At 61.7% G+C, this 26,648-nt stretch overlaps 2 protein-coding genes across 2 annotated transcripts; one reads left to right on the top strand and one right to left on the bottom strand.

Moving 5' to 3' along the window:
- Positions 1-803: 803 nt before the first annotated feature.
- KAT5 (lysine acetyltransferase 5) lies at positions 804-16,588 on the bottom strand (the record flags this gene model as incomplete). Its single annotated transcript, XM_071732532.1, is given in 8 exon segments — positions 804-1,088; positions 4,115-4,189; positions 6,912-6,969; positions 6,971-6,990; positions 13,287-13,423; positions 14,880-14,948; positions 16,318-16,384; positions 16,524-16,588. Coding segments are annotated over 8 exon segments (720 nt in total), but the record flags the coding sequence as incomplete, so codon positions are not given.
- A 141-nt stretch (positions 16,589-16,729) lies between these two features.
- On the top strand, positions 16,730-26,013 carry LOC139790665 (transcription factor p65-like; the record flags this gene model as incomplete). Its single annotated transcript, XM_071732533.1, has 5 exons — positions 16,730-16,794; positions 16,958-17,011; positions 18,875-19,110; positions 23,117-23,265; positions 25,878-26,013. Coding segments are annotated over exons 1-5 (585 nt in total), but the record flags the coding sequence as incomplete, so codon positions are not given.
- Positions 26,014-26,648: the final 635 nt, after the last annotated feature.

The following is a 26,648-nucleotide window of genomic DNA, read 5'->3' on the forward strand; positions in this document are numbered from 1 at the left end:
CCTGGGGCCCCAAATCCCCCCAGGAAGATCCCCAGTCCCCTTGGGGTGTCCCCAATCCTCCCCAGGGCGTCCCCAATCACCCCCTGGCTGCCCCCAATCCCCCCTGGGTGCCTCCAATCCCCCCTGGGAGACCCCAAATCCCCCCGGGGGGTCTCCCCACTGACTCCAGGGATTCCCCAGCCCCCCCAGCCCCCCCAAACCCCCCTTTTCCCCTCCCCAGGTGCCTCTGGAGGCAGCACAGGCTGTGCCCATACTTGAGGCAACCCCCCCAGGGCTCCCCATTTCCCCCTGGGAGACCCCAAATCCCCCCAGGAAGATCCCAAATCCCCTTGGGGTCTCCCCAGTCACCCCCTGGGTGCCCCCAATCCCCCCAGGAAGATCCCAAATCACCCCAAGATGATCCCAAATCCCCTTGGGGTGTCCCCAGTCCTCCCCAGGGTCTCTCCAATCACCCCAAGGGGGTCTCCAATCACCCCCTGGCTGCCCCCAGTCCCCCCTGGGAGACCCCAAATCCCCTTGGGGTGTCCCCAGTCACCCCCTGGGTGCCCCCAATCCCCTTGGGGTGCCCCGAATCACCCCCTGGGTGCCTCCAATCCCCCCTGGGAGACCCCAAATCCCCCCTGGGAGATCCCAAATCCCCTTGGGGTCTCCCCAGTCACCCCCTGGGTGCCTCAAATCACCCCAAGAAGATCCCCAATCACCCCCTGGGTGCCCCCAATCCCCTTGGGGTGCCCCGAATCACCCCCTGGGTGCCTCCAATCCCCCCTGGGAGACCCCAAATCCCCCTGAGGGGTCTCCCCAACCCCCCCAGCCCCCCCAAACCCCCCTTTTCCCCTCACCAGGTGCCTCTGGAGGCAGCGCAGGCTGTGCCCATACTTGAGGCAGAACTCGCAGAGGTAGAGGACGGGCAGGGCCGTCAGCTCCTGGGGGTAGGGGGAGAAGTACCAGGGCTTGAGGCGGTGCCTGCCCAGCTCGATGCACTCGATGTTCTTCATCCTTGTCACGATATCGTCGTGACTCCGGTCCGACACCAGGCTGCCCGTCATCCGGGGGGCTGAGGGGGCCCCGTCTGAGGAGTCCTGAGAGTCCTGCAGGGACACAGGAACCCACAGAGACTCAGGGGGGGACAGAAGGACCCGGCCTGACTCGGTTTCCCCAGCTCTGGAACTGGGGGGGGTCCTTCCCCTGCCTCGGTTTCCCCCTTTCTGACCCCGTTTCCCCCCTTTCTGATCCCATTTTCCCCCTTTCTGACCCCGTTTCCTCCCTTTCTGACCCCATTTTCCCCCTTTCTGACCCCGTTTCCTTCCTTTCTGACCCCATTTCCCCCCTTTCTGACCCCATTTCCCTCCCCTGCCTCAGTTTCCTCACTTCAGACCCCGTTTCCCCCCTTTCTGATCCCGTTTTCTCCCCTTTCTGATCCCATTTCCTCCTTTCTGACCCAATTTCCCACTTCCGACCCCATTTCCCTTCTTTCTGACACCATTTTCCCCTTTTCTCACCCCATTTTCCCCCTTTCTGATCCCATTTTCCCCCTTTCTCACCCCATTTCCCTCCTTTCTGATCCCATTTCCCTCCTTTCTGACCCCATTTCCCTCCCCTGCCTCAGTTTCCCCCTTTCGACCCCGTTTCCCCCCTTTCTGATCCCATTTTCCCCCCTCTCTGATCCCATTTCCCTCCTTTCTCACCCCATTTTCCCCCATTCTGACCCCGTTTCCTTCCTTTCTGACCCCATTTCCCCCCATTCTGACCCCATTTCCCTTCCCTGCCTCAGTTTCCCCACTTCCGACCCCATTTTCCCCCTTTCTGACCCCATTTCCCCCCTTTCTGACCCCATTTCCTTCCTTTCTCACCCCATTTCCCTCCTTTCTGGCCCCATTTCCCTCCCCTGCCTCAGTTTCCCCACTTCAGACCCCGTTTCCCCCCTTTCTGATCCCATTTTCCCCTTTCTCACCCCATTTTCCCCCTTTCTGACCCCATTTCCCTCCTTTCTGACCCCATTTCCCCCTTTCTGACCCCATTTCCCTCCTTTCTGACCCCATTTCCCTCCTTTCTGACCCCATTCCCCCCCTTTCTGACCCCATTTCCCTCCCCCTGCCTCAGTTTCCCCACTTCTGACCCCGTTTCCTTCCTTTCTGATCCCATTTTCCTCCTTTCTGACCCCGTTTCCCCCCTTTCTGACCCCGTTTCCCCCCTTTCTGATCCCATTTTCCCCTTTCTCACCCCATTTCCCCTTTCTCACCCCATTTTCCCCCATTCTGATCCATTTCCCCCTTTCTGACCCCATTTCCCTCCCCTGCCTCAGTTTCTCCACTTCTGACTCCGTTTCCTTCCTTTCTGACCCCATTTCCCCCCTCTCTGATCCCATTTCCCCCTTTCTCACCCCGTTTCCTTCCTTTCTGACCCCATTTCTCCCCTTTCTGACCCCATTTCCCTCCCCTGCCTCAGTTTCCCCACTTCAGACCCCATTTCCCCCCTTTCTGATCCCATTTCCCCCCTTTCCAACCCCATTTCCCCCCTTTCTGATCCCATTTTCCCCCTTTCTCACCCCATTTCCCCCCTTTCTGACCCCATTTCCCCCCTTTCTGATCCCATTTCCCCCTTTCCAACCCCATTTCCCCCTTTCTGATCCCATTTTCCCCTTTCTCACCCCATTTCCCCCTTTCTGACCCCAGTTTCCCCCTTTCTGACCCCATTTCCCTCCCCTGCCTCAGTTTCCCCACTTCCAACCCCATTTCCTCCTTTCTGACCCCATTTTCCCCTTTTCTCACCCCATTTCCCCCCTTTCTGACCCCATTTCACTCCCTGCCTCAGTTTCCCCACTTCAGACCCCATTTCCCTCCTCTCTGATCCCATTTCCCTCCTTTCTGACCCCATTTTCTCCCCTTTCTGACCCTGTTTCCCTCCTTTCTGACCCCATTTCCCTCCTTTCTGATCCCATTTTCCCTCCCCTGCCTCAGTTTCCCCACCTCAGACCCCATTTCCCCCCCTTTTCACCCCATTTCCCCCCCCTCCCCCCCATCTCCCCCCATCCCCTTCCCGTGCCTCAGTTTCCCTCCCACTTCCTTCCCCCTCCCCCAATTTTCCTCCAATTTTTCCCAATTTTTTCCCAATTTCCCCCAATTTTCCCCCAATTTTCACCCCCCCCCGTGCCCCCCCCACCCCTGATGTCCCCCCCCAGTGTCCCCCCCACCCCTCCCCCATCCCCTTCCCCCATCCCCTTCCCGTGCCTCAGTTTCCCTCCCACTTCCTTCCCCCTCCCCCAATTTTCCCCAATTTTTCCCCAATTTTTCCCAATTTTTCCCAATTTCCCCCAATTTTCCCCCAATTTCTGCCCCCCCCGTGTCCCCCCCACCCCCAATGTCCCCCCCCCACCCCATTTCCCCCCCATCCCCCATCCCCTTCCCGTGCCTCAGTTTCCCTCCCACTTCCTTCCCCCTCCCCCAATTTTCCTCCAATTTTCCTTCAATTTTTCCCAATTTTTTCCCAATTTCCCCCAATTTTCCCCCAATTTTTGCCCCCCCCGTGTCCCCCCCCCCCCGATGTCCCCCCCAGTGTCCCCCCAGTCCCCAACTCCCTTCCCCCTTCCCGTGCCTCAGTTTCCCTCCCATTTCCCTCCCCCTCCCCCAATTTTCCTCCAATTTTCCCCAATTTTTTCCCAATTTCCCCCAATTTTCCCCCAATTTTTGCCCCCCCTGTGTCCCCCCCTCCCCCGATGTCCCCCCCAGTGCCCCCCCCACCCCTCCCTCCCAACCCCCCCATCCCCTTCCCGTGCCTCAGTTTCCCTCCCACTTCCTTCCCCCTCCCCCAATTTCCCCCCAATTTTCCTCCAATTTTTCCCAATTTTTTCCCAATTTTTTCCCAATTTTTTCCCAATTTCCCCCAATTTCTGCCCCCCCCGTGTCCCCCCCCTCCCCCAATGTCCCCCCCAGTGTCCCCCCCACCCCTCCCCCATCCCCTTCCCGTGCCTCAGTTTCCCTCCCACTTCCTTCCCCCTCCCCCAATTTTCCTCCAATTTTTCCCCAATTTTTTCCCAATTTCCCCCAATTTTCCCCCAATTTTCACCCCCCCCGTGCCCCCCCCTCCCCCATTGTCCCCCCCAGTGTCCCCCCCCCACCTCATCAGTCCCCAAACTCGCAGACTTCCTCTTCCTCCCTGGCTGCGCCGCCACCGCTCGCCGGGCGGAGCCGTTCTGGGGGAAAAAAACGAAAAAAAGGGAAAAAGGGGGGGGGGGACCCCAAAAAAATGAAAAAAAAAAAAAAAAAAAAAAAAAAAAAAAAAAAAAAAAACCAAACCCCCCCCCGAGGGATTTTGGGACCCCCCAGGACCCCCCCAGGAAAAAGGGGGGGTCCCCAAATTGGATTACTGGGGGTTACTGGGATTACTGGGGGGTTACTGGGGGTTACTGGGGGCTACTGGGGGGTTACTGGGTTATTGGAGGGCTACTGGGGGTTACTGGGATTACTGGGGGGCTACTGGGGGGTTATTGGGATTACTGGGGGTTACTGGGGGCTATTGGGGGGTTACTGGGGGGTTACTGGGGGTTACTGGGGGGCTATTGGGGGGTTACTGGGGGGTTACTGGAGGTTACTGGGATTACTGGGGAGTTGCTGGGGGCTACTGGGGGGTTACTGGGGGGTTATTGGGATTACTGGGGGTTACTGGGGGGTTACTGGGGTTACTGGGGGGTTACTGGGGGTTACTGGGATTACTGGGGAGTTGCTGGGGGCTACTGGGGGGTTACTGGGGGGTTATTGGGATTACTGGGGGTTACTGGGGGGTTACTGGGGTTACTGGGGGGTTACTGGGGGGTTACTGGGGGGCTACTGGGGGGTTACTGGGATTACTGGGGGGTTATTTGGATTACTGGGGGTTACTGGGGGGTTACTGGGGGGTTACTGGGGGACTACTGAGGGGTTACTGGGGGTTACTGGGGGGTTACTGGGATTACTGGGGGTTATTGGGGGGTTATTGGGGGTTACTGGGGGGTTATTGGGGGGTTACTGGGGTTATTGGGGGGTTACTGGGGGGTTACTGGGGGTTACTGGGGGTTACTGGGGTTACTGGGGGGCTATTGGGGGGTTATTGGGATTACTGGGGGTTACTGGGGGGTTACTGGGGGGTTACTGGGGGTTACTGGGGGGTTATTGGGGGGTTACTGGGATTACTGGGGGGTTACGGGGGGGTTACTGGGGGGTTACTGGGGTTACTGGGGGGTTACTGGGGGTTACTGGGGCACTACTGGGGGGTTACTGGGATTACTGGGGGATTACAGGGGGGTTACTGGGGGGTTACTGGGGGTTACTGGGGGGTTATTGGGATTACTAGGAGGTTACTGGGGTTACTGGGGGGTTACTGGGGGTTACTGGGGGGTTACTGGTGAGTTGTGGGTGGGTTACTGGGGGGTTACTGGGGGGTTACTGGGGGGTTATTGGGATTACTGGGGGTTACTGGGGGGTTACTGGAGCTTACTGGGATTACTGGGGAGTTGCTGGGGGCTACTGGGGGGTTACTGGGGGGTTATTGGGATTACTGGGGGTTACTGGGGGGTTACTGGGGGGTTACTGGGATTACTGGGAGTTGCTGGGGGCTACTGGGGGGTTACTGGGGGGTTATTGGGATTACTGGGGTTACTGGGGGGTTACTGGGGGGTTACTGGGGGGTTACTGGGAGTTACTGGGGGGTTACTGGGGGGTTACTGGGGGTTACTGGGGGTTACTGGGGTTACTGGGGGGCTATTGGGGGGTTATTGGGATTACTGGGGGTTACTGGGGGGTTACTGGGGGGTTACTGGGGGTTACTGGGGGGTTATTGGGGGGTTACTGGGATTACTGGGGGGTTACGGGGGGGTTACTGGGGGGTTACTGGGGTTACTGGGGGGTTACTGGGGGGTTACTGGGGTTACTGGGGGTTACTGGGGGGTTATTGGGATTACTAGGGGGTTACTGGGGGGTTACTGGGGGGTTACTGGGGGGTTACTGGGGTTACTGGGAGGTTACTGGGGGTTACTGGGGGTTACTGGGGTTACTGGGGGGTTACTGGGGGTTACTGGGGGTTACTGGGGTTACTGGGGGGTTACTGGGGGTTACTGGGGGGTTACTGGGGTTACTGGGGGGTTACTGGGGTTACTGGGGGGTTACTGGGGGGTTACTGGGGGGTTACTGGGGGTTACTGGGGGGTTACTGGGGGGTTATTGGGATTACTGGGGGTTACTGGGGGGCTACTGGGGGGTTACTGGGGTTACTGGGGGTTACTGGGGGTTACTGGGGGGTTACTGGGGGTTACTGGGGTTACTGGGGGTTACTGGGGGGTTACTGGGGTTACTGGGTGGTTACTGGGGTTACTGGGGGGTTACGGGGGGGTTACTGGTGCGCTACTGGGGGTTATTGGGATTACTGGGGGTTACTGGGGGGCTACTGGGGGGTTACTGGGGGGTACTGGGGGGCTACTGGGGGGTTACTGGGGTTACTGGGGGGTTACTGGGGGTTACTGGGGGTTACTGGGGGTTACTGGGGTTATTGGGGGGTTACTGGGGGGTTACTGGGGGGTTACTGGGGGGTTACTGGGGTTACTGGGGGGTTACTGGGGTTACTGGGGGGTTACTGGGGGGTTACTGGGGGTTACTGGGGGGTTACTGGGGTTACTGGGTGGTTACTGGGGTTACTGGGGGGTTACTGGGGGGTTACGGGGGGGTTACTGGTGCGCTACTGGGGGTTATTGGGATTACTGGGGGTTACTGGGGGGCTACTGGGGGGTTACTGGAGGGTACTGGGGGGCTACTGGGGGGTTACTGGGGTTACTGGGGGGTTACTGGTTCATTATGGGTGAGTTACTGGGGTTACTGGGGAGTTACTGGATCATTCCCTGGGGGTGAGAGCCGGTACTGGGAGCTTACTGGGACGTACTGGTCTTACCTGGGGGAAGACAGAGGCCTGGGAGGTCTCGGTGGCCGTGGGGACGGGGTGGCCGGGACACCACCTCCACCTTCCGCTTCTGCAGGACCAGTTCAGCCCAGTTCAAACCAGTTCAGCCCAGTTCACACCAGTTCCCCCCCAGTTCCGCCCCGTTCCCTCCCAATTCAATCCCAGTTCCTCCCAGTAAGGCCCCAGGGGGGGTTCGGGGGTGGCGGGTGACACCCCCTCCACTGTCCCCTCCTGTCCTGCCCTCCCAGTTCATCCCAGTTCAATCCCAGTTCATCCCAGTTCAATCCCAGTTCGATCCCAGTTCATCCCAGTTCAATCCCAGTTCAATCCCAGTTTCATCCCAGTCCCTCCCACCTGAAAATGGGGACATTTGGGGACATTTGGGGACCCTCAGGGATATCTGGGGACATTTGGGGACCCTTGGGGACACTTGGGGACACTCGGGGACCATTGGGGACATCTGGGGACATTTGGGGACATTTGGGGACATCTGGGGACCCTTGGGGACATTTGGGGACCCTCAGGGACATCTGGGGACATCTGGGGACCCTTGGGGACCCTTGGGGACACTTGGGGACATCTGGGGTAACCCTTGGGGACACTTGGGGACAGCGATGGTGACAAAGGGGGGGAGGACACCAAGCACGGGACCGAACGCAAGAGCCTTGGGGACACTTGGGGACATTTGGGGACATCTGGGGACATTTGGGGACATCTGGGGACATTTGGGGACATCTAGGGACCCCTTGGGGACATCTGGGGACAACAGGAGACCCTTGGGGACACTTGGGGACATCTGGGGACCCTTGGGGACAGTGCCAGCACCAGGAACCCTTTGGGGACAAAGGGGGGGAGGACACCAAGCAGAAGGGGCCAGCACGGGACCGAACGCAAGAGCCTGGGGGACACTCGGGGACCCTTGGGGACATTTGGGGACATCTGGGGACACCTGGGGACATCTGGGGACCCTTGGGGACAGTTGGGGACAACAGGGGACCCCTTGGGGACAGTGCCAGCACCAGGAACCCTTTGGGGGACAAAGGGGGGGGAGGACACCAAGCAGAAGGGGCCAGCACGGGACCGAACGCAAGAGCCTGGGGGACACTCGGGGACATTTGGTGACATTTGGGGACATCTGGGGACACCTGGGGACCCTTGGGGACATTTGGGGACAACAGGAGACCCTTGGGGACACTTGGGGACCCTTGGGACCCTTGGGGACAGCGCTGGTGACAAAGGGGGGGAGGACACCAAGCAGAAGGGCCAGCACGGGACCGAACGCAAGAGCCTTGGGGACACTCGGGGACCCTTGGGGACACTTGGGGACATCTGGGGACCCTCGGGGACAACAGGGGACATCTGGGGACCCTTGGGGACATCTGGGGACATCTGGGGACCCCTTGGGGACAGTGCCAGCACCAGGGACCCCTTGGAGGGACAACGATGGTGACAAAGGGGGGAAGACACCAAGCACGGGACGGAACGCAAGAGCCTCGGGGACACTCGGGGACCCATGGGGACATTTGGGGACATCTGGGGACCCTCGGGGACATCTGGGGACATTTGGGGACCCGGGGGGGTTACCGTGGGGCGCTGGCCGGCGGGCTGGGGGGTCTGGGGGCCCTCGCTCTGGCTGTCCTTGGGCAGGTGAAAGCGGAGGGTGATCTGCAGGGGCGGTGGCAGCGGTGGCACCGGGGGTGGTGGCCCTGCTGGTGGCCCCGCTGGTGGCGGTGGTGGCCCCGCTGGTGGCCCCGCTGGTGGCCCCGTTGGTGGCCCCGGCAAACTCTTCCCGCTGGCGGGGGCCACCACCAGCTCCAGGCTCTTCCTCTGCGCCGGGAGGAAGAGGAGGAGGAGTTTAGGGGACAAAGTTGGGGACAAAAGCCACCGCCTGGCGCTCGGGGCCGATCCCCGCCCGCCCCTCCCCCCCCTCCTGTCCCTCCTTGTCACCTCCCCAGGGTGGCAGGGATGTCCCCAAAAGGGTTTGGAGGGGTCCCCCCGGGGACCCGGAGGCGTCGGGGATGTCCCCGAGGGCCCCGGGAGGGTTCAAAGTGTCCCCAAGGTCCTGGAAATGTCCCCAAGGTCCCCTCGGAGAGGTCGGGGCCACGTCCTGAGGTGTCCAGGGGAGTGACAAATGTCCCCAAGTTCTTCTAAAAGGGACTGGAGGTGTCCCCAAGGGAGTTGGGGACGTCCCCAGGGTCCCACGGGAGGGTCAGAGATGTCCCCAAGGTGTCACAGAAGGGTCAGGAATGTCCCCAAGGTCCCCTCGAGGGGTTGGAAATGTCCCCAAGGTCACTTCAAGGGGCTGGAGATGTCCCCAGGGTCCCTCTGAGGGGCTTGAAGTGTCCCCAAGGTCCCCTCAAGGGTCTAGAAATGTCCCCAAGGTCGCTTTGGGGGCTGGAGATGTCCCCAAGGTGTCACAGAAGGGTCAGGAATGTCCCCAAGGTCCCTTTGAGGGTCTGGAAGTGTCACCAAGGTCACTTCAAGGGGCTGGGGATGTCCCCAAGGTCCCCTCAAGGGGCTGGAGATGTCCCCAAGGTCCCCTCAAGGGGCTGGAAATGTCCCCAAGGTCCCTTTGAGGGGCTGGAAATGTCCCCAAGGTCTCTTTGAGGGGCTGGAAATGTCCCCAAAGTCCCCTCAAGGGGTTGGAAATGTCCCCAAGGTCCCTTTGAGGACTGGAAGTGTCCCCAAGGTCCCTTTGGGGACTGGAAATGTCCCCAAGGTCCCCTCAAGGGGTTGGAAATGTCCCCAAGGTCCCCTCAAGGGGCTGGAAATGTCCCCAAGGTCCCCTCAAGGGGCTGGAAATGTCCCCAAGGTCCCTTCAAGGGGTTGGAAATGTCCCCAAGGTCCCTTTGAGGACTGGAAGTGTCCCCAAGGTCCCCTCAAGGGTCTAGAAATGTCCCCAAGGTCTCTTTGAGGGGCTGGAAGTGTCCCCAAGGTCCCCTCAAGGGGTTGGAAATGTCCCCAAGGTCCCTTTGAGGACTGGAAATGTCCCCAAGGTCCCTTTGGGGGCTGGAAATGTCCCCAAGGTCCCCTCAAGGGTCTGGAAATGTCCCCAAGGTCCCTTTCAGAGGCTGGAAATGTCCCCAAGGTCCCTTTGAGGACTGGAAATGTCCCCAAGGTCCCTTTGGGGGCTGGAAATGTCCCCAAGGTCCCCTCAAGGGTCTGGAAATGTCCCCAAGGTCCCTTTCAGAGGCTGGAAATGTCCCCAAGGTCGCTTTGGGGGCTGGAAATGTCCCCAAGGTCCCCTCAAGGGTCTGGAAATGTCCCCAAGCTCACTTCAAGAGGCTGGAGATGTCCCCAAGGTCCCTCTGAGAGGCTGGAAATGTCCCCAAGGTCCCCTCAAGGGGTTGGAAATGTCCCCAGGGTCCTTCTGAGGGGCTGGAGATGTCCCCAAGGTCTCTTTGAGGGTCTGGAAGTGTCCCCAAGGTCCCCCTGAGGGCTGGAAATGTCCCCAAGGTCCCCTCAAGGGTCTAGAAATGTCCCCAAGGTCACTTCAAGGGTCTGGAAGTGTCCCCAAGGTCCCTTTGAGGAGCTGGAGATGTCCCCAAGGTCCCTTCAAGGGGCTGGAAGTGTCCCCAAGGTCCCTTCAAGGGGCTGGAAGTGTCCCCAAGGTCCCCTCAAGGGGCTGGAAGTGTCCCCAAGGTCCCTCTGAGGGGCTGGGGATGTCCCCAAGGTCTCTTTGAGGGGCTGGAAATGTCCCCAAGGTCCCTTTGAGGGGCTGGAAATGTCCCCAAGGTCTCTTTGAGGGGCTGGAAATGTCCCCAAGGTCCCCTCAAGGGTCTAGAAATGTCCCCAAGGTCCCTTTGAGGACTGGAAATGTCCCCAAGGTCCCTTTGAGGGGCTGGAAGTGTCCCCAAGGTCCCTTTCAGAGGCTGGAAATGTCCCCAAGGTCTCTTTGAGGGTCTGGAAGTGTCCCCAAGGTCCCTCTGAGAGACTGGAAGTGTCCCCAAGGTCCCCTCAAGGGTCTAGAAATGTCCCCAAGGTCCCCTCAAGGGTCTAGAAATGTCCCCAAGGTTCCTTTGGGGGCTGGAAATGTCCCCAAGGGTCTGTGGTGGCCTCTGAGATGTCCCCTCCCCCCCCCAGGGTTTTTGGGGACATCCCTCAGCCCCAGGACTGTCCCCAAGGGCTCCAGGTGTCCCCTCCTGGCTCCAGGGTTGTCCCCTGGCCACAGTGTCCCCGAGGAGATGTCCCCAAGGAGATGTCCCCAAGGTGTCCCCAGGGCTGTCCCCAGTGTCCCCAAGCTCTGTCCCTGGTGTCCCTCGGGTCCCTCCCTTGTCCCCAGTGACCCCCAGGGCCACCACCCCTTGTCCCCAACCCCCCCTCTCCCCTGGGGCCGTGTCCCCAGGGTGTCCCCAATGTCCCCAAGCTGTCCCCAGGGTGTTCCCAATGTCCCCAAGCTGTCCCCAGGGTGTCCCCAATGTCCCCAAGCTGTCCCCAAGCTGTCCCCAGGGTGTCCCCAATGTCCCCAAGCTGTCCCCAGGGTGTTCCCAATGTCCCCAAGCTGTCCCCAGGGTGTCCCCAATGTCCCCAAGCTGTCCCCAAGCTGTCCCCAGGGTGTCCCCAATGTCCCCAAGCTGTCCCCAGGGTGTTCCCAATGTCCCCAAGCTGTTCCCAGGGTGTCCCCAATGTCCCCAAGCTACCTTAATGTCCCCAAGCTGTCCCCAAGGTCCCCAAACCCTACCCCAGGTGTCCCCCAGGGCCACTTCTTGTCCCCAACCCCCATTTTCCCCTCTTTCCCCCTCTCCCTTCTCCCAGGGCCGTGTCCCCAGGGTGTCCCCAATGTCCCCAAGCTGTCCCCAAGCTATCTTAATGTCCCCAAGCTGTCCCCACGCTGTCCCCAAGGTCCCCAAACCCTATCCCAGGTGTCCCCAGGGCCACTTCTTGTCCCCCAGGGCCACTTCTTGTCCCCAACCCCCATCTTCCCCTCTTCCCCCCCTCTCTCCTCTCCCAAGGCCGTGTCCCCAAGCTGTCCCCAAGCTGTCCCCAAGGTGTCCCCAATGTCCCCAAGCTACCTTAATGTCCCCAACCTGTCCTTAGTGTCCCCAAACCCTACCCCAGGTGTCCCCCAGGGCCACTTCTTGTCCCCAACCCCCATTTCCCCCTTTTCCCCCTGTCCCCCCTCTCCCAAGGCCGTGTCCCCAAGCTGTCCCCAAGGTGTCCCCAAGCTGTCCCCAAGCTATCTTAATGTCCCCAACTTGTCCTTAGTGTCCCCAAGCCCTACCCCGGGTGTCCCTCAGGGCCACTTTTTGTCCCCAACCCCCATTTCCCCCTCTTCCCCCCCTCTCCCTTATCCCAGGGCCGTGTCCCCAAGGTGTCCCCAACGTCCCCAAGCTGTCCCCAAGCTATCTTAATGTCCCCAAGTTGTCCCCAAGCTGTCCCCAAGGTCCCCAAACCCTATCCCTGGTGTCCCCCAGGGCCACTTCTTGTCCCCCACCCCCACTTTCCCCTCTTCCCCCCCTCTCCCCTCTCCCAGGGCCGTGTCCCCAAGCTGTCCCCAGTGTCCCCAAGCTGTCCCCAACCTGTCCCCAAGGTCCCCAAACCCTATCCTGGGTGACCCCCAGGGCCACTTCTTGTCCCCAGCCCCCATTTCCCCCTCTCCCTTCTCCCAAGACCATGTCCCCAAGCTGTCCCCAAGCTGTCCCCAAGCTGTCCCCAAGGTGTCCCCAAGCTACCTTAATGTCCCCAAGCTGTCCCTAGTGTCCCCAAACCCTACCCCAGGTGTCCCCCAGGGCCACTTCTTGTCCCCAACCCCCATTTTCCCCTCTTCCCCCCCTCTCTCCTCTCCCAAGGCCGTGTCCCCAAGCTGTCCCCAAGGTGTCCCCAAGCTGTCCCCAAGCTACCTTAATGTCCCCAACCTGTCCTTAGTGTCCCCAAACCCTATCCCAGGTGTCCCCCAGGGCCACTTCTTGTCCCCAATCCCCATTTCCCCCTCTTCCCCCTGTCCCCCCTCTCCCAGAGCCGTGTCCCCAAGCTGTCCCCAAGCTATCTTAATGTCCCCAAGGTGTCCCCAAGGTCCCCAAGGTCCCCAAACCCTATCCCAGGTGTCCCCAGGGCCACTTCTTGTCCCCCAGGGCCACTTTCTTGTCCCCAATCCCCATTTCCCCCTCTTTCCCCCCTCTCCCTTGTCCCAGGGCCGTGTCCCCAAGGTGTCCCCAAGGTGTCCCCAAGCTATCTTAATGTCCCCAGGCTGTCCCCAAGGTCCCCAAACCCTATCCCAGGTGTCCCCAGGGCCACTTCTTGTCCCCCAGGGCCACTTCTTGTCCCCCACCCCCATTTTCCCCTCTTTCCCCCCCTCTCCCTTGTCCCAGGGCCGTGTCCCCAAGGTGTCCCCAAGGTGTCCCCAGTGTCCCCAAGCTGTCCCCTCACCGGGTCTCTCTCTGGGGAGCCAGGTCTGGACCCTGGGAGCCCATTCTTGGTGGGGGTCTTGGCCTCCTTGCGTGGCACCTGCACCCGTTTCAGGTCCAGGCGGTCGTGGGTCACCCACTCGTCCAACCTCTTGTTAACTGGGGACAAAAAGGGACACTCAGAGGTGACAATGCCACCCCCTGCCCCTCCTCACCCCCCTCGGGATCCTCCCTTCCCCCCCCCCAACTCCCCATCCCCCCCTTTGGGGACATCGAGGGAACTCCTGACCCCCCCCCTGTGTCCCCAAAGCCCCCCCTGTGCCCCCTCTGTGTCCCCAAAGTCCCCTCTGTGTCCCCTCTGTGTCACCAAAGTCCCCTCTGTGTCCCCTCTGTGTCCCCAAAGTCCCCTCTGTGTCACCAAAGCCCCCTCTGTGTCCCCAAAGTCCCGTCTTTGTCACCAAAGTCCCCTCTGTGTCCCCTCTGTGTCCCCAAAGCCCCCTCTGTGTGTCCCAAAGTCCCCCCTGTGCCCCCTCTGTGTCCCCTCAGTCACCTCTGTGTCCCCAAACTCCCCTCTGTGTCCCCAAAGTCCCCTCTGTGTGACCTTTAAGTCCCCAAAGTCCCCTCTGTGTCCCCAAAGTCCCCTCTGTGTCCCCTCAGTGTCCCCCCCGTGTCCCCAAGTCTCCTCTGTGTCACCTCAGTGTCCCCAAGTCCCTCCTGTGTGTCCCCAAGTCCCCTCTGTGTCCCTGAAGTCCCCTCAGTGCCCTCGAGTCCCCTCTGTGTCCCCTCAGTGTCCCCAAAGCCCCCTCTGTGTGTCCCCAGGTCCCCTCTGTGTGACCTTAAAGTCCCCTCAGTGTCCCCAAAGTCACCCCTGCGTCCTCTGTGTGACCCCAAGGTCCCCTCTGTGTTCCCTCAGTGTCTCCAAAGTCCCCTCTGTGCCCCCTCAGTGTCCCCTCAGTCACCTCTGTGTCCCCAAGTCCCCTCTCTGTGTCCCCAAAGTCCCCTCTGTGTCCCCTGTGTGTCCCCAAAGTCCCCTGTGTGTCTCCAAAGTCCCCTCTGTGTGACCTTTAAGTCCCCAAAGCCCCCTCAGTGTCCCCAAGGTCCCCCTGTGTGTCCCTGAAGTCCCTTCTGTGTCCCCTCAGTGTCCCTAAAGACCCCTCAGTGCCCCCAACTCCCCTCTGTGTGTCCCCAAAATCCCCCCCGTGTCCCCTCCCCCCGTGTCCCCCCGTGTCCCCTCATATCCCCCCGTGTCCCCTCGTGTCCCCTCGTGTCCCCTCGTGTCCCCAAAGTCACCCCTGTGCCCCCTCTGTGTCCCCAAGTCCCCTCTGTGTGTCCCCAAATTCCCCTCTCTGTGTCCCCAGGTCCCCTCTGTGTCTCCAAGGTCCCCCTGTGTGTCCCTGAAGTCCCCTCTATGTCCCCTCTGTGTCCCCAAGTCCCCTCAGTGCCCTCAAAGACCCCTCTGTGTCCCCTCTGTGTGTCCCCAAAGTCCCCCCTCGTGTCCCCCCGTGTCCCCTCGTGTCCCCCCATGTCCCCTCCCCCCGTGCCCCCTCCCCCCGTGTCCCCTCGTGTCCCCCCGTGCCCCCCCGTGCCCCCTCGTGCCCCCTCGTGCCCCACTCACAATCGATGTAGTGCACGTAGAAGAGTTTCCTCCCACTGATGTCCTTCACACTCAGGATCTCGGCCAGAGCTGGGGAGGGGACACCGGGGTCACCCCTTGGGGACAGCCCAGACCCCGCCCCCTCCCCTCAGGCCACGCCCCCGGCCCGCAAACCCCGCCCCCAGCCCGCAAACCCCGCCCCCTCCCTTTACCCCCCCTCTCCACAGACCCCTTGAGCCTAAGCCCCGCCCACTGCTGCTATGACCCCGCCCCTCTCCTCAGGCCACGCCCCCTGTCCGTAAACCCCGCCCCCTCCCCGCAAACCCCGCCCCCTCCCTTTACCTCCCTCTCCACAGACCCCTTGACCCTAAGCCCCGCCCACTGTCTTCATGGCCCCGCCCCCTCCCCACAGGCCACGCCCCCTCCCTTTACACCCCCCTCCCCGCAGACCCTAAGCCCCGCCCACTGCTGCTATGACCCCGCCCCCTCATCGCAGGCCACGCCCCAACACGACAAACCCCGCCCCTTTTATCAGGCCCCGCCCCTCCCAATCAAGCCCCACCCACTCCATCTCAGGCCCCTCCTCCAAACCCTCTCCCCCAAGCCACGCCCTCTCCCCCCCAGGCCCCGCCCATCCCACACAAGCCCCGCCCATTCCACTCAACCCCCACTCCTCCTTTCAGGCCCCACCCCCTGACACAAGCCCCACCTCTTCCACCCAAACCCTACACAAGCCCCGCCCCCTCTGTTCAGACCCCGCCTTCTCCCTCCATGCCCCGCCCCCTCCATTCAGACCCACTGACCTAAGCCCCACCCCCTCCACTGAGGCCCCGCCCAGCTCCCGCCCCTTCCACTCAAGCCCCACCCCCTTCCTCCAGACCCTGCCATTCACCATCCAAGCCCCGCCCACTCTTCAGGCCCCGCCCATCCCACTCAAGCCCCGCCCCCTTCCTCCAGACCCAGCTCCTCCATTCAGGCCCCGCCCCCTCCCTTCAGACTCTTCAACTCAAACCCCGCCCATCCCACCCAAGCCCCGCCCCTTCCTCCAGACCCCGCCCCTTCCACTAAATCCCTGCCCCTCCATTCCACTCAAGCCCCGCCCCCACTCCCAGACCCCGCCCCTTCCCCTCAAGCCCCACCCCCTCTATTCAGACCCCTCCCTCTCCATTGAAACCCCACCCCCCGCCCAGGCCCCGCCCCCTCCCTTTAGACCCCGCCCCTTCCACTCAAGCCTCGCCCCCTCCCTTCAGACCCCGCCCCTTCCACTCAAGCCCCGCCCCCTCCCTTCAGACCCCGCCCCCTTCCACTCAAGCCCCGCCTCCTCCCTTCAGACCCCCTCTGTTCCAACCCCACCCATCCCACCCAAACCCCGCCCCCACCGCAGGCCCCGCCCCTTTCCCTTCAGGCCCCGCCCCCCCTCCAAGCCCCGCCCCCTTCCCCAGGCCCCGCCCCTCCTCACGCCACTCATCCTCGTTGTCCTGGTTCCGGCGCAGCACGGGCAGGCGGCAGCCCTCGGACACCTCCCCCTGAGGGGCAACGGGAGAGGGGGGGGGTTGGGTTCAACACCCCGAAAAGGCCCCCCCGGGAGGCCCCCACCCCCGGGGACGTTTTCCGAGCCCCCCCAAAACCTCCCCCCGCGAAAAAAAACCCCGAAAAATTCCCCACCTCCGCCATCCTCCCGGCCTTCTCTTCCGGGCTCCGGGGCCTACTTCCGGGAAGCGAGCCCCACCCCTTCCGCTTTCCGCCGCCCAATCCGCAAGCCGCCTCGTGGCGCTCGTTTGCATAAAGGGGCGGGGCCTTCCCGGCAGCTCCGGGTCACGTGGGAGGTTCCGGCGCTTCCGGTAGCGGCGCCGCGGTCGCCGTTTCCCGCCCCTCCCCCCCCCTTTTTTTCCCTTTTTTTCCCCTTTTTTCCCCATTTCCCCCCCCATGGAGGACGGTGAGTGCCCCCCCCCTCTTTTTGGGGGGACTTCCCCCCTTTTTTGGGCTCTCCCGTGACGTCAGACGCGGGGTGGGGCCTTGGGGGAGGGGGAGGGGGGGGGCCACAGGCCCAGGGGGGGTTTTGGGGACCCCCCCTAAATGGGACCCCCCCTCCCCCCCAGTGACCCCCCCGGAGCTTCTCCCCTTCCTCCTGCAGCAGGACTGGGGGGGGCAGGGTGAGTGAGGGGGGGGCTCTGGGGGGTGGGGGGGGGCACCCATGGGTCCTTGGGGGGGTGGGGGGGGGGGGTCTCCCTTGGGTCTCTTCATGGGTGGGGGTCTCCCTTGGGGGGGTGGGGGGGGTCTCACCCTGGGGGGGGTCTCTGGGTCCCTGGGTGGGTGGGGGTCTCACTCTGGGTGGGTGGGGGTGGTCTCTGGGTCCTTTTATGGGTGGGGGTCTCCCTTGGGTCCCTGGGGGGGTGGGGGTCTCCCCCTGGGTGGGGGGGGGTCTCCCCTGGGTCCTTGGGGGGGTGGAGGGGGTCTCCCCCTGGGTGGGGGGGGGGGGTCTCTGGGTCCCTTGGTGGGTGGGCGTCTCCTCTGGGTCCCTCCATGGGTGGGGGATGGGTGGGTGGGGGTCTCACTCTGGGTGGGTGGGGGTGTTCTCTGGGTCCTTTTATGGGTGGGGGTCTCCCCGGGGGGGTCTCTGGGTGGGTGGGGGTTGGGCTGGGGTCTCCCTTGGGTCCCTGGGGGGGTGGGTGGGGGTCTCCCCTGGGTGGGTGGGGGTGGTCTCTGGGTGCTTTTATGGGTGGGGGTCTCCCCTGGGTCCTTGGGGGGGTGGGGGGGGTCTCTGGGTCCCTGGGTGGGTGGGGGTCTTCCTTGGGGCCCTGGGGGGGTGGGGGGGGGTCTCTGGGTCCTTTTATGGGTGGGGGTCTCCCCTGGGTCCCTGGGGGGGTGGGTGGGGGTCTCCTCTGGGTCCTTTTATGGGTGGGGGTCTTCCCTGGGTCCTTGGGGGGGTGGGGGGGTCTCCCTTGGGTCTCTTCATGGGTGGGGGTCTCCCCCTGGGTGGGGGGGGGTGTCTCTGGGTCCCTGGGTGGGTGGGGCTCTCCTCTGGGTCCCTCCATGGGTGGGGGATGGGTGGGTGGGGGTCTCCTCTGGGTCCTTTTATGGGTGGGGGTCTCCCCTGGGTCCCTGGGGGGGTGGGGGGGGTGTTCTCTGGGTCCCTCCATGGGTGGGGGTCTCCCTTGGGTGGGTGGGGGTCTCCCCTGGGTCCCTGGGGGGGTGGGGGGGGTCTCTGGGTCCCTGGGTGGGTGGGGGTCTCCCCTGGGTCCCTCCATGGGTGGGGGATGGGTGGGTGGGGGTCTCCCCCTGGGTGGGTGGGGGTGGTCTCTGGGTGCTTTTATGGGTGGGGGTCTCCCCTGGGTCCTTGGGGGGGTGGGGGGGGTCTCCCTTGGGTCTCTTCATGGGTGGGGGTCTCCCCTGGGTGGGGGGGGGGGGTCTCCCTTGGGTCCCTGGGGGGGTGGGGGGGGTCTCTGGGTCCCTGGGTGGGTGGGGGTCTCCCCCTGGGTCCCTCCATGGGTGGGGGTCTCCCTATGGTGGGTGGGTCAGGGTCTCCCGTGGGTGGGTGGGGGTCTCCCCTGGGGGGGGTGTCTCTGGGTGGGGTGTCCCGTGGGTCCCTCCATGGGTGGGGGTCTCCCCTGGGTGGGTGGGGGTCTCACTCTGGGTGGGTGGGTGGGGGTCTCCCTGGGTCCTTTTTGTGGGTGGGGGTCTCCCGTGGGTCTCTGGGTGGGTGGGGGTTGGGTTGGGGTCTCCCGTGGGTGGGTGGGGGTCTCACTCTGGGTCCCTGCTGGGGGTCGGGGTCTCCCGTGGGTGGGTGGGGGTTGGGCGGGGGTCTCCTCTGGGTCCGTGGGTGGGTGGGGGTCTCCCACGGGTGGGTGGGGGTCTCCCGTGGGTGGGGGTTGGGCTGGGGTCTCCCGTGGGTGGGTGGGGTCTCCCGTGGGCCTCTGGGTGGGTGGGTGGGGGGTCCCTGGGTGGGTGGGGGTTGGGTCGGGGTCTCCCGTGGGTCCCTCCATGGGTGGGGGGTCTCACTCTGTGTTTCCCGGCAGAGGTGGGGGCAGGGTCCGGTTCCGGTCCCGGTTCCGGTCCCGGTTCCGGTTCTGTTCCCGGTTCCGGTTCCGGTTCTGGTTCTGGTTCCGGTCCTGGCTCCGCCCCCTGGGTGGAGCTCCTGGAGCAGCCGAAGCCGCGGGGGCTGCGGTTCCGGTACCGCTGCGAGGGGCGCTCGGCCGGGAGCATCCCCGGGGAGCACAGCACGGACACCACCCGCACACACCCCACCATCCGGGTGAGTCCCACCAGTACGGACCAGTACGGACCAGTACAAACCAGTACAAACCAGTACAGACCGGTACAGACCAGTACGGACCAGTATAGAGCAGTGCGGAGTAGTAAGGGCTGGTAGAGACCAGCACAGAAGAGTGGAGGGTGGGTAGTAGAAACCAGTACAGACCAGCAGAAACCAGTACAGACCACTAGAAACCAGTACAGACCAGTACAAACCAGTACGGACCAGTACAAACCAGTACGGACTGGCATGGACCAGTACGGACCAGTATAGAGCAGTGCGGAGTAGTAAGGGGTGGTAGAGACCAGCACAGAACAGTGGAGGGTGGGTAGTAGAACCCAGTAGAAACCAGTACAGACCACTAGAAACCAGTACAGACCAGTACAAACCAGTATGGACCGGTACAGACCAGTACAAACCAGTACGGACTGGCACGGACCAGTACGGACCAGTATAGAGCAGTGCGGAGCAGTAAGGGCTGGTAGAGACCAGCACAGAACAGTGGAGGGTGGGTAGTATAAACCAGTATAAACCAATTTAAACCAGTAGAAACCAGTACAGACCAATAGGGACCAGTACAGACCAGTACAAACCAGTACAAACTGGTACAGACCAGTACGGACCAGTATAGAGTAGTACGGAGTAGTAAGGGCCAGTAGAGACCAGCACAGAACGGTGGAGGGTGGGTAGTAGAATGCAGTATAAACCAATATAAACCAGTACAGACCAGTATAAACCAGTACAGACCAGTATAAACCAGTACAGACCAGTACAAACCAGTACAAACCAGTACGGGCCAGTATAGAGCAGTGCAGAGTAGTAAGGGCTGGTAGAGACCAGCACAGAACAGTGGAGGGTGGGTAGTAGAAACCAGTATAAACCAATTTAAACCAGTAGAAACCAGTACAGACCAGTATAAACCAGTACAAACCAGTACAGACTAGTATAAACCAGTACAGACCAGTACAAACCAGTACGGACCAGTATAGAGCAGTGCAGAGCAGTGTGGACTGGTACAGAGCAGCACAGAACAGTGAAGGAGGTGTAGTAGAAGCCAGTACAAACCGGTTTAAACAGTATAAACCAGTACAAACCAGTATAAACTAGTATGGGCCAGTACAGACCAGTACAAACCAGCATAGAGCAGTATAAACCAGTAGGACCAGTATGGACTTGAACAGAGCAGCACAAAGTAGTAGAGCATGGGTAATACAAGCCAGTACAAACCAGTATGAACCAGTGTAAACCAGTACAGACCAGTAGAAACAGTACGGACCAGTACAGACCAGTATGGACCAGTGTGGAGTGGTACAGACCAGCACAGAACAGTGGAGGGTGGGTAGTAGAAGCCAGTACACACCATTTTAAACCAGTATAAACCAGTACAGACCAGTACAAACTGGTAGAAACCAGTACAGACCAGTATGGACAGTATGGACCAGTACGGACCAGTACGGACCAGTACGGACCAGTACAGAGCAGCACAGAGCAGTAAGCACTGGTAGAGACTTGTACAGAGCAGCACAAAACAATAGAGCGTGGAGAGTAGAAGCCAGTACAAACCAGTTTAGACCAGTATAAACCAGTATGGACCTGCATGAACCAGTATAAACCTGTACAGACCAGTATAAACCAGTATAGATGGCTGTAGAGCAGTGCAGACCAGGTGGACCAGTACTGACTGGTACAGAGCAGCACAGAGCGGTACAGGGTGGGTAGTATGGACCAGTACAAACCAGTACAAACCAGTATAACCCAGTACAACCCCTACAACCCATTTAAGCCCCCACTTTCCTCTCCCCACCCCAAAACCCTCACCCCCCCCTCCCCATCACCCCCAGCCATCTCCCAGTATAAACCAGTATAAACCAGTATAAACCAGTATAAACCAGTATAAACCAGTACAACCCAGTACAAACCAGTACAACCCAGTTTAGGCTGCCACATGACTGGGTGCCCCCTCCCCCACCACTTTCCTCTCCCCACCCCCAAACCCTCACCCCCCCTTTTCCATCACCCCCAGCCCCCTCCCAGTCCAAACAGTAAACCAGTACAAGTATAAAACCAGTAAACCAGTACAACCCAGTACAATCCCTACAACCCATTTAAGCCCCCACTTTCCCCACCCCAAAACCCTCACCCCCCCCCCATCACCCCCAGCCCCCTCCCAGTCCAAACCAGTCCAAACCAGTATAAACCAGTCCAAACCAGTATAACCCAGTACAAACCAGTACAACCCAGTACAACTCCTACAACCCCATTTAAGCCCCCACTGTCCTCTCCCTACCCCAAACCCCTCACCCCCCCCTCCCCATCACCCCAGCCGCCTCCCGCTCCAAACCAGTCCAAACCAGTATAAACCAGTCCAAACCAGTATAACCCAGTCCAAACCACTATAAACCAGTACAACCCTTACAACCCCATTTAAGCCCCCACTTTCCTCTCCCCACCCCCAAACCCTCACCCCCCCCCTTCCCCATCACCCCAGCCGCCTCCCGCTCCAAACCAGTCCAAACCAGTATAACCCAGTACAACCCAGTACAACCCCTACAACCCCATTTAGGCCTCCTGGGTGCCCCCCCCACCCTATTTTCCTCTTCCCACCCCAAAACCCTCACCCCCCCCTTCCCCATCACCCCCAGCTGCCTCCCAGTCCAAACCAGTCCAAACCAGTATAAACCAGTCCAAACCAGTATAACCCAGTACAAACCACTATAAACCAGTACAACCCCTACAACCCCACTTAAGCCCCCACTTTCCCCACCCCAAACCCTCACCCCCCCCCTTCCCCATCACCCCCAGCTGCCTCCCAGTCCAAACCAGTCCAAACCAGTATAAACCAGTCCAAACCAGTATAACCCAGTACAAACCACTATAAACCAGTACAACCCCTACAACCCACTTAAGCCCCACTTTCCCCACCCCCAAACCCTCACCCCCCCCTCCCCCATCACCCCCAGCCGCCTCCCAGTCCAAACCAGTATAAACCAGTCCAAACCAGTATAACCCAATACAACCCAGTACAACCCCTACAACCCCATTTAAGCCCCCCCTTTCCTCTCCCCACCCCCAAACCCTCACCCCCCCCTTCCCCTCACCCCCAGCCCCCTCCCAGTCCAAACCAGTCCAAACCAGTATAAACCAGTCCAAACCAGTACCACCCAGTACAAACCAGTACAACCCAGTATAACCCAGTACAGCCCCTACAACCCCATTTAAGCCCCACTTTCCTCTCCCCACCCCAAACCCTCACCCCCCCCTTCCCCATCACCCCCAGCTGCCTCCCAGTCCAAACCAGTATAAACCAGTCCAAACCAGTGCAAACCAGTATCACCCAGTGCAAACCAGTACAACCCCTACAACCCCATTTAATCCACCACTGTCCTCTCCCCACCCCCAAACTTTCACCCCCCCTCCCCCATCACCCCCAGCCGCCTCCCAGTCCAAACCAGTCCAAACCAGTATAAACCAGTACAAACCAGTACCACCCAGTACAAACCAGTACAACCCAGTACAACCCAGTACAACCCCTACAACCCTATTTAAGCCCCCACTTTCCTCTCCCCACCCAAACCCTCACCCCCCCCTTCCCCATCACCCCCAGCCACCTCCCGCTCCAAACCAGTCCAAACCAGTATAAACCAGTCCAAACCAGTATAACCCAGTATAACCCAGTACAACCCCTACAACCCCATTTAAGCCCCCACTTTCCCCACCCAAACCCTCACCCCCCCTTCCCATCACCCCCAGCCGCCTCCCAGTCCAAACCAGTATAAACCAGTCCAAACCAGTGCAAACCAGTATCACCCAGTGCAAACCAGTACAACCCTACAACCCCATTTAAGCCCCCACTGTCCTCTCTCCACCCCCAAACCTTCACCCCCCCCTTCCCCATCACCCCCAGCCACCATCACCCCCAACCAGTCCAAACCAGTCCAAACCAGTCCAAACCAGTACAAACCAGTACAAACCAGTACAAACCAGTACAACCCAGTTTGCGTGGCAGGTGCACAACTACCGCGGCCCGGGCCGGGTCCGGGTGTCCCTGGTGACCAAGGACCCCCCCCACAGCCCCCACCCCCACGACCTGGTGGGCAAGGACTGCAGGGACGGGGTCTACGAGGCCGAGCTCCCCCCTGAGCGCAGCATCCACAGGTGGGACCCCCCCCCAAAAAAATTCTGGGGACCCCCCGGGGCACCTGGGACCCCCCCAAATCCTGGGGACCCCCCCAGGTCCTGGGACCCCCCCAAAAATCGGGGACCCCCCCCAGAAATCGGGGACCCCCCCCCAGAAATTTTTGGACCCCCCTCAAATCCTGGGACCCCCCCCCCGGGGCACCTGGGACCCCCCCAAACCCTGGGACCCCCCCAAAAAATCTGGGACCCCCCCCAAAATCTGGGACCCCCCCCAAAATCGGGGACCCCCCTAAAAATCCTGGGACCCCCCCGGGGCACCTGGAACCCCCCAAATCCTGGGACCCCCCCAAAATCCTGGGACCCCCCGGGGCACCTTGGACCCCCCCAAAATCCTGGGACCCCCCCAAAATCCTGGGAACCCCCCCAGAATCCTGGGGCCCCCCCAAATCCTGGGACCCCCCCCCCAAAAATCTGGGACCCCCCCAAAATCCTGGGACCCCCCCAAAAAATCTGGGACCCCCCCCAAAAATCTGGACCCCCCCCAGAATCCTGGGACCCCCCCAAAAATCTGGGGACCCCCCTGGGGCACCTGGGACCCCCCCCAAAAATCTGGGACCCCCCCAAAAAATCTGGGGCCCCCCCAAATCTTGGGACCCCCCCAAAATCCTGGGGACCCCCCCCAAAAATCGGGGACCCCCCCCAAAAATCCTGGGACCCCCCCCAAAAATCCTGGGACCCCCCCCAAAAATCTGGGACCCCCCCAAAAAATCTGGGGCCCCCCCCAAATCTTGGGACCCCCCTGGGGCACCTGGGACCCCCCCAAAAATCTGGGACCCCCCAAAATCCTGGACCCCCCCCCAAAAATCGGGGACCCCCCCAAAAATCCTGGGGACCCCCCCCAAAAATCGGGGACCCCCCCCAAAAATCCTGGGAACCCCCCCGGGGCACCTCGGACCCCCCCAAAATCCTGGGACCCCCCCAAAAATCTGGGACCCCTCCCCAAAAAGCTGGGACCCCCCCCCAAAAATCCTGGGGACCCCCCGGGGCATCTCGGACCCCCCAAATCCTGGAACCCACCCCAGGTCCTGGGACCCCCCCCAAAAAATCTGGGACCCCCCCCAGGTCCTGGGACGCCCCCTCAAAAATTTTGGGACCCCCCAAAAATCTGGGAACCCCCCAAAAATTTTTGGACCCCCCCAGAATCCTGGGACCCCCCTAAAAAATCTGGGACCCCCCCGGGGCACCTTGGAACCCCCCAAAAATCTGGGACCCCCCCCAAAATCCTGGACCCCCCCCCAAAAATCGGGGACCCCCCCGGGGCACCTCGGACCCCCCCAAAACTCTGGGGACCCCCCCCAAAAATCCTGGGACCCCCCCCAAAATCTGGGACCCCCCAAAATCCGGGGACCCCCTCCCCCAAAATCTGGGACCCCCCCCAAAAATCGGGGACCCCCCCCAAAATCCTGGGACCCCCCCAAATCCTGGGACCCCCCCCAAAAAATCTGGGATCCCCCTCAAAATCCTGGGACCCCCCCGGGGCACCTGGGACCCCCCCAAAAATCTGGGAACCCCCCCAAAACCCTGGGACCCCCCCCAAAATCCTGGGAGCCCCCCCCAGAATCCTGGGGACCCCCCCAAAAATCCTGGGACCCCCCCGGGGCACCTCAGAGCCCCCCAAAAAATCTGGGAACCCCCCCGGAATCTTGGGACCCCCCCAAAAATCTGGGACCCCCCCCCCAGGGCACCTCAGAACCCCCAAAAATCTGGGACCCCCCCCAAAAATCTGGGACCCCCCCAAAAATTTTTGGACCCCCCAAAACCCTGGGACCCCCCTAAAAAATCTGGGACCCCCCCCAGGTCCTGGGACCCCCCCCAAAATCCTGGGAGCCCCCCCCAGAATCCTGGGGACCCCCCCGGGGCACCTCAGAGCCCCCAAAAATCTGGGACCCCCCCAAAATCCAGGGACCCCCCCTCAAAACTCTGGGGACTCCCCCAAAAATCTGGGGACCCCCCCCTGGGGCACCTCGGGCCCCCCCAAAAATCATGGGACCCCCCCCCAGAATCCTGGGGACTCCCCAAAAATCTGGGACCCCCCCAAAATCCAGGGACCCCCCCCCAAAAATCGGGGACCCCCCCCAGAATCCTGGGACCCCCCCTGGGGCACCTTGGACCCCCCAAAATCCTGGGACCCCCCCCCCCAAAATCCGGGGATGCCCCTAAAAATCTGGACCCCCCCCAAAATCCTGGGACCCCCCCCAAAAATCCTGGGGACCCCCCCGGGGCACCTGGGACCCCCCCAAAAATCTGGGACCCCCCCCCAAAATTTTGGCCCCCCCAAAACCCTGGGACCCCCCTAAAAAATCGGGGACCCCCCCCCCAAAATCCTGGGACACCCCCCAGGTCCTGGGACCCCCCCCCAAAAATCGGGGACCCCCCCAAAAAAAATCTGGGACCCCCCCGCGGCATCTCGGAGCCCCCCAAAAATCTGGGACCCCCCCGAAATTTTGGGACCCCCCCCCCCAAAAAATTTTGGGACCCCCCCAAGTCCTGGGACCCCCCCAAAAATCTGGGACCCCCCCCCAAAATTTTGGGCCCCCCTCCCCCCCCAAGCTGATCCCAGTTGCTCCCAGTTTCCCCAATTTGGGGATCCAGTGCGTGAAGAAACGGGAACTGGAGGCGGCGCTGGCCCAGAGGCTGCGGACCAGTAACAACCCCTTCAATGGTACTGGGAGGCACTGGGGGGCACTGGGAGGCACTGGGAGGGTGGTTGGGGGGCACTGGAGGCACTGGGAGGCACTGGGAGGGTGGTTGGGGGGCACTGGGAAGGACTGGGAGGAACTGGGAAGGACTGGGAGTGGCTGGGAGGAACTGGGAGAGTGTTGAGGGTTACTGGGAAGGACTGGGAGGGACTGGGAGGGTGGTTGGGGGGCACTGGGAGGGACTGGGAAGGACTGGGAGGGTGCTTGGGGGGCACTGGGAGGGACTGGGAGGGACTGGGAGGGACTGGGAGAGTGGTTGAGGGTTACTGGGAAGAACTGGGAGGAACTGGGAGAGTGCTTGGGGGGCACTGGGAGGGACTGGGAGTGGCTGGGAGGGACTGGGAGAGTGGTTGAGGGTTACTGGGAGGGACTGGGAGGGTGGTTGGGGGGCACTGGGAGGGACTGGGAGGGACTGGGAGGGTGGTTGAGGGTTACTGGGAGGGACTGGGAGGGTGGTTGGGGGGCACTGGGAGGGACTGGGAGGGACTGGGAGGGTGGTTGAGGGTTACTGGGAGGGACTGGGAGGGACTGGGAGGGTGGTTGGGGGTCACTGGGAGGGACTGGGAGGGTGGTTGGGGGTCACTGGAGGGACTGGGAGGGTGGTTGGGGGGCACTGGGAGGCTCTGGGAGGGTGGTTGGGGG

This window comes from Heliangelus exortis, unplaced genomic scaffold (assembly GCF_036169615.1).
Source record: "Heliangelus exortis unplaced genomic scaffold, bHelExo1.hap1 Scaffold_121, whole genome shotgun sequence".
Lineage (NCBI taxonomy): Eukaryota > Metazoa > Chordata > Aves > Apodiformes > Trochilidae > Heliangelus > Heliangelus exortis.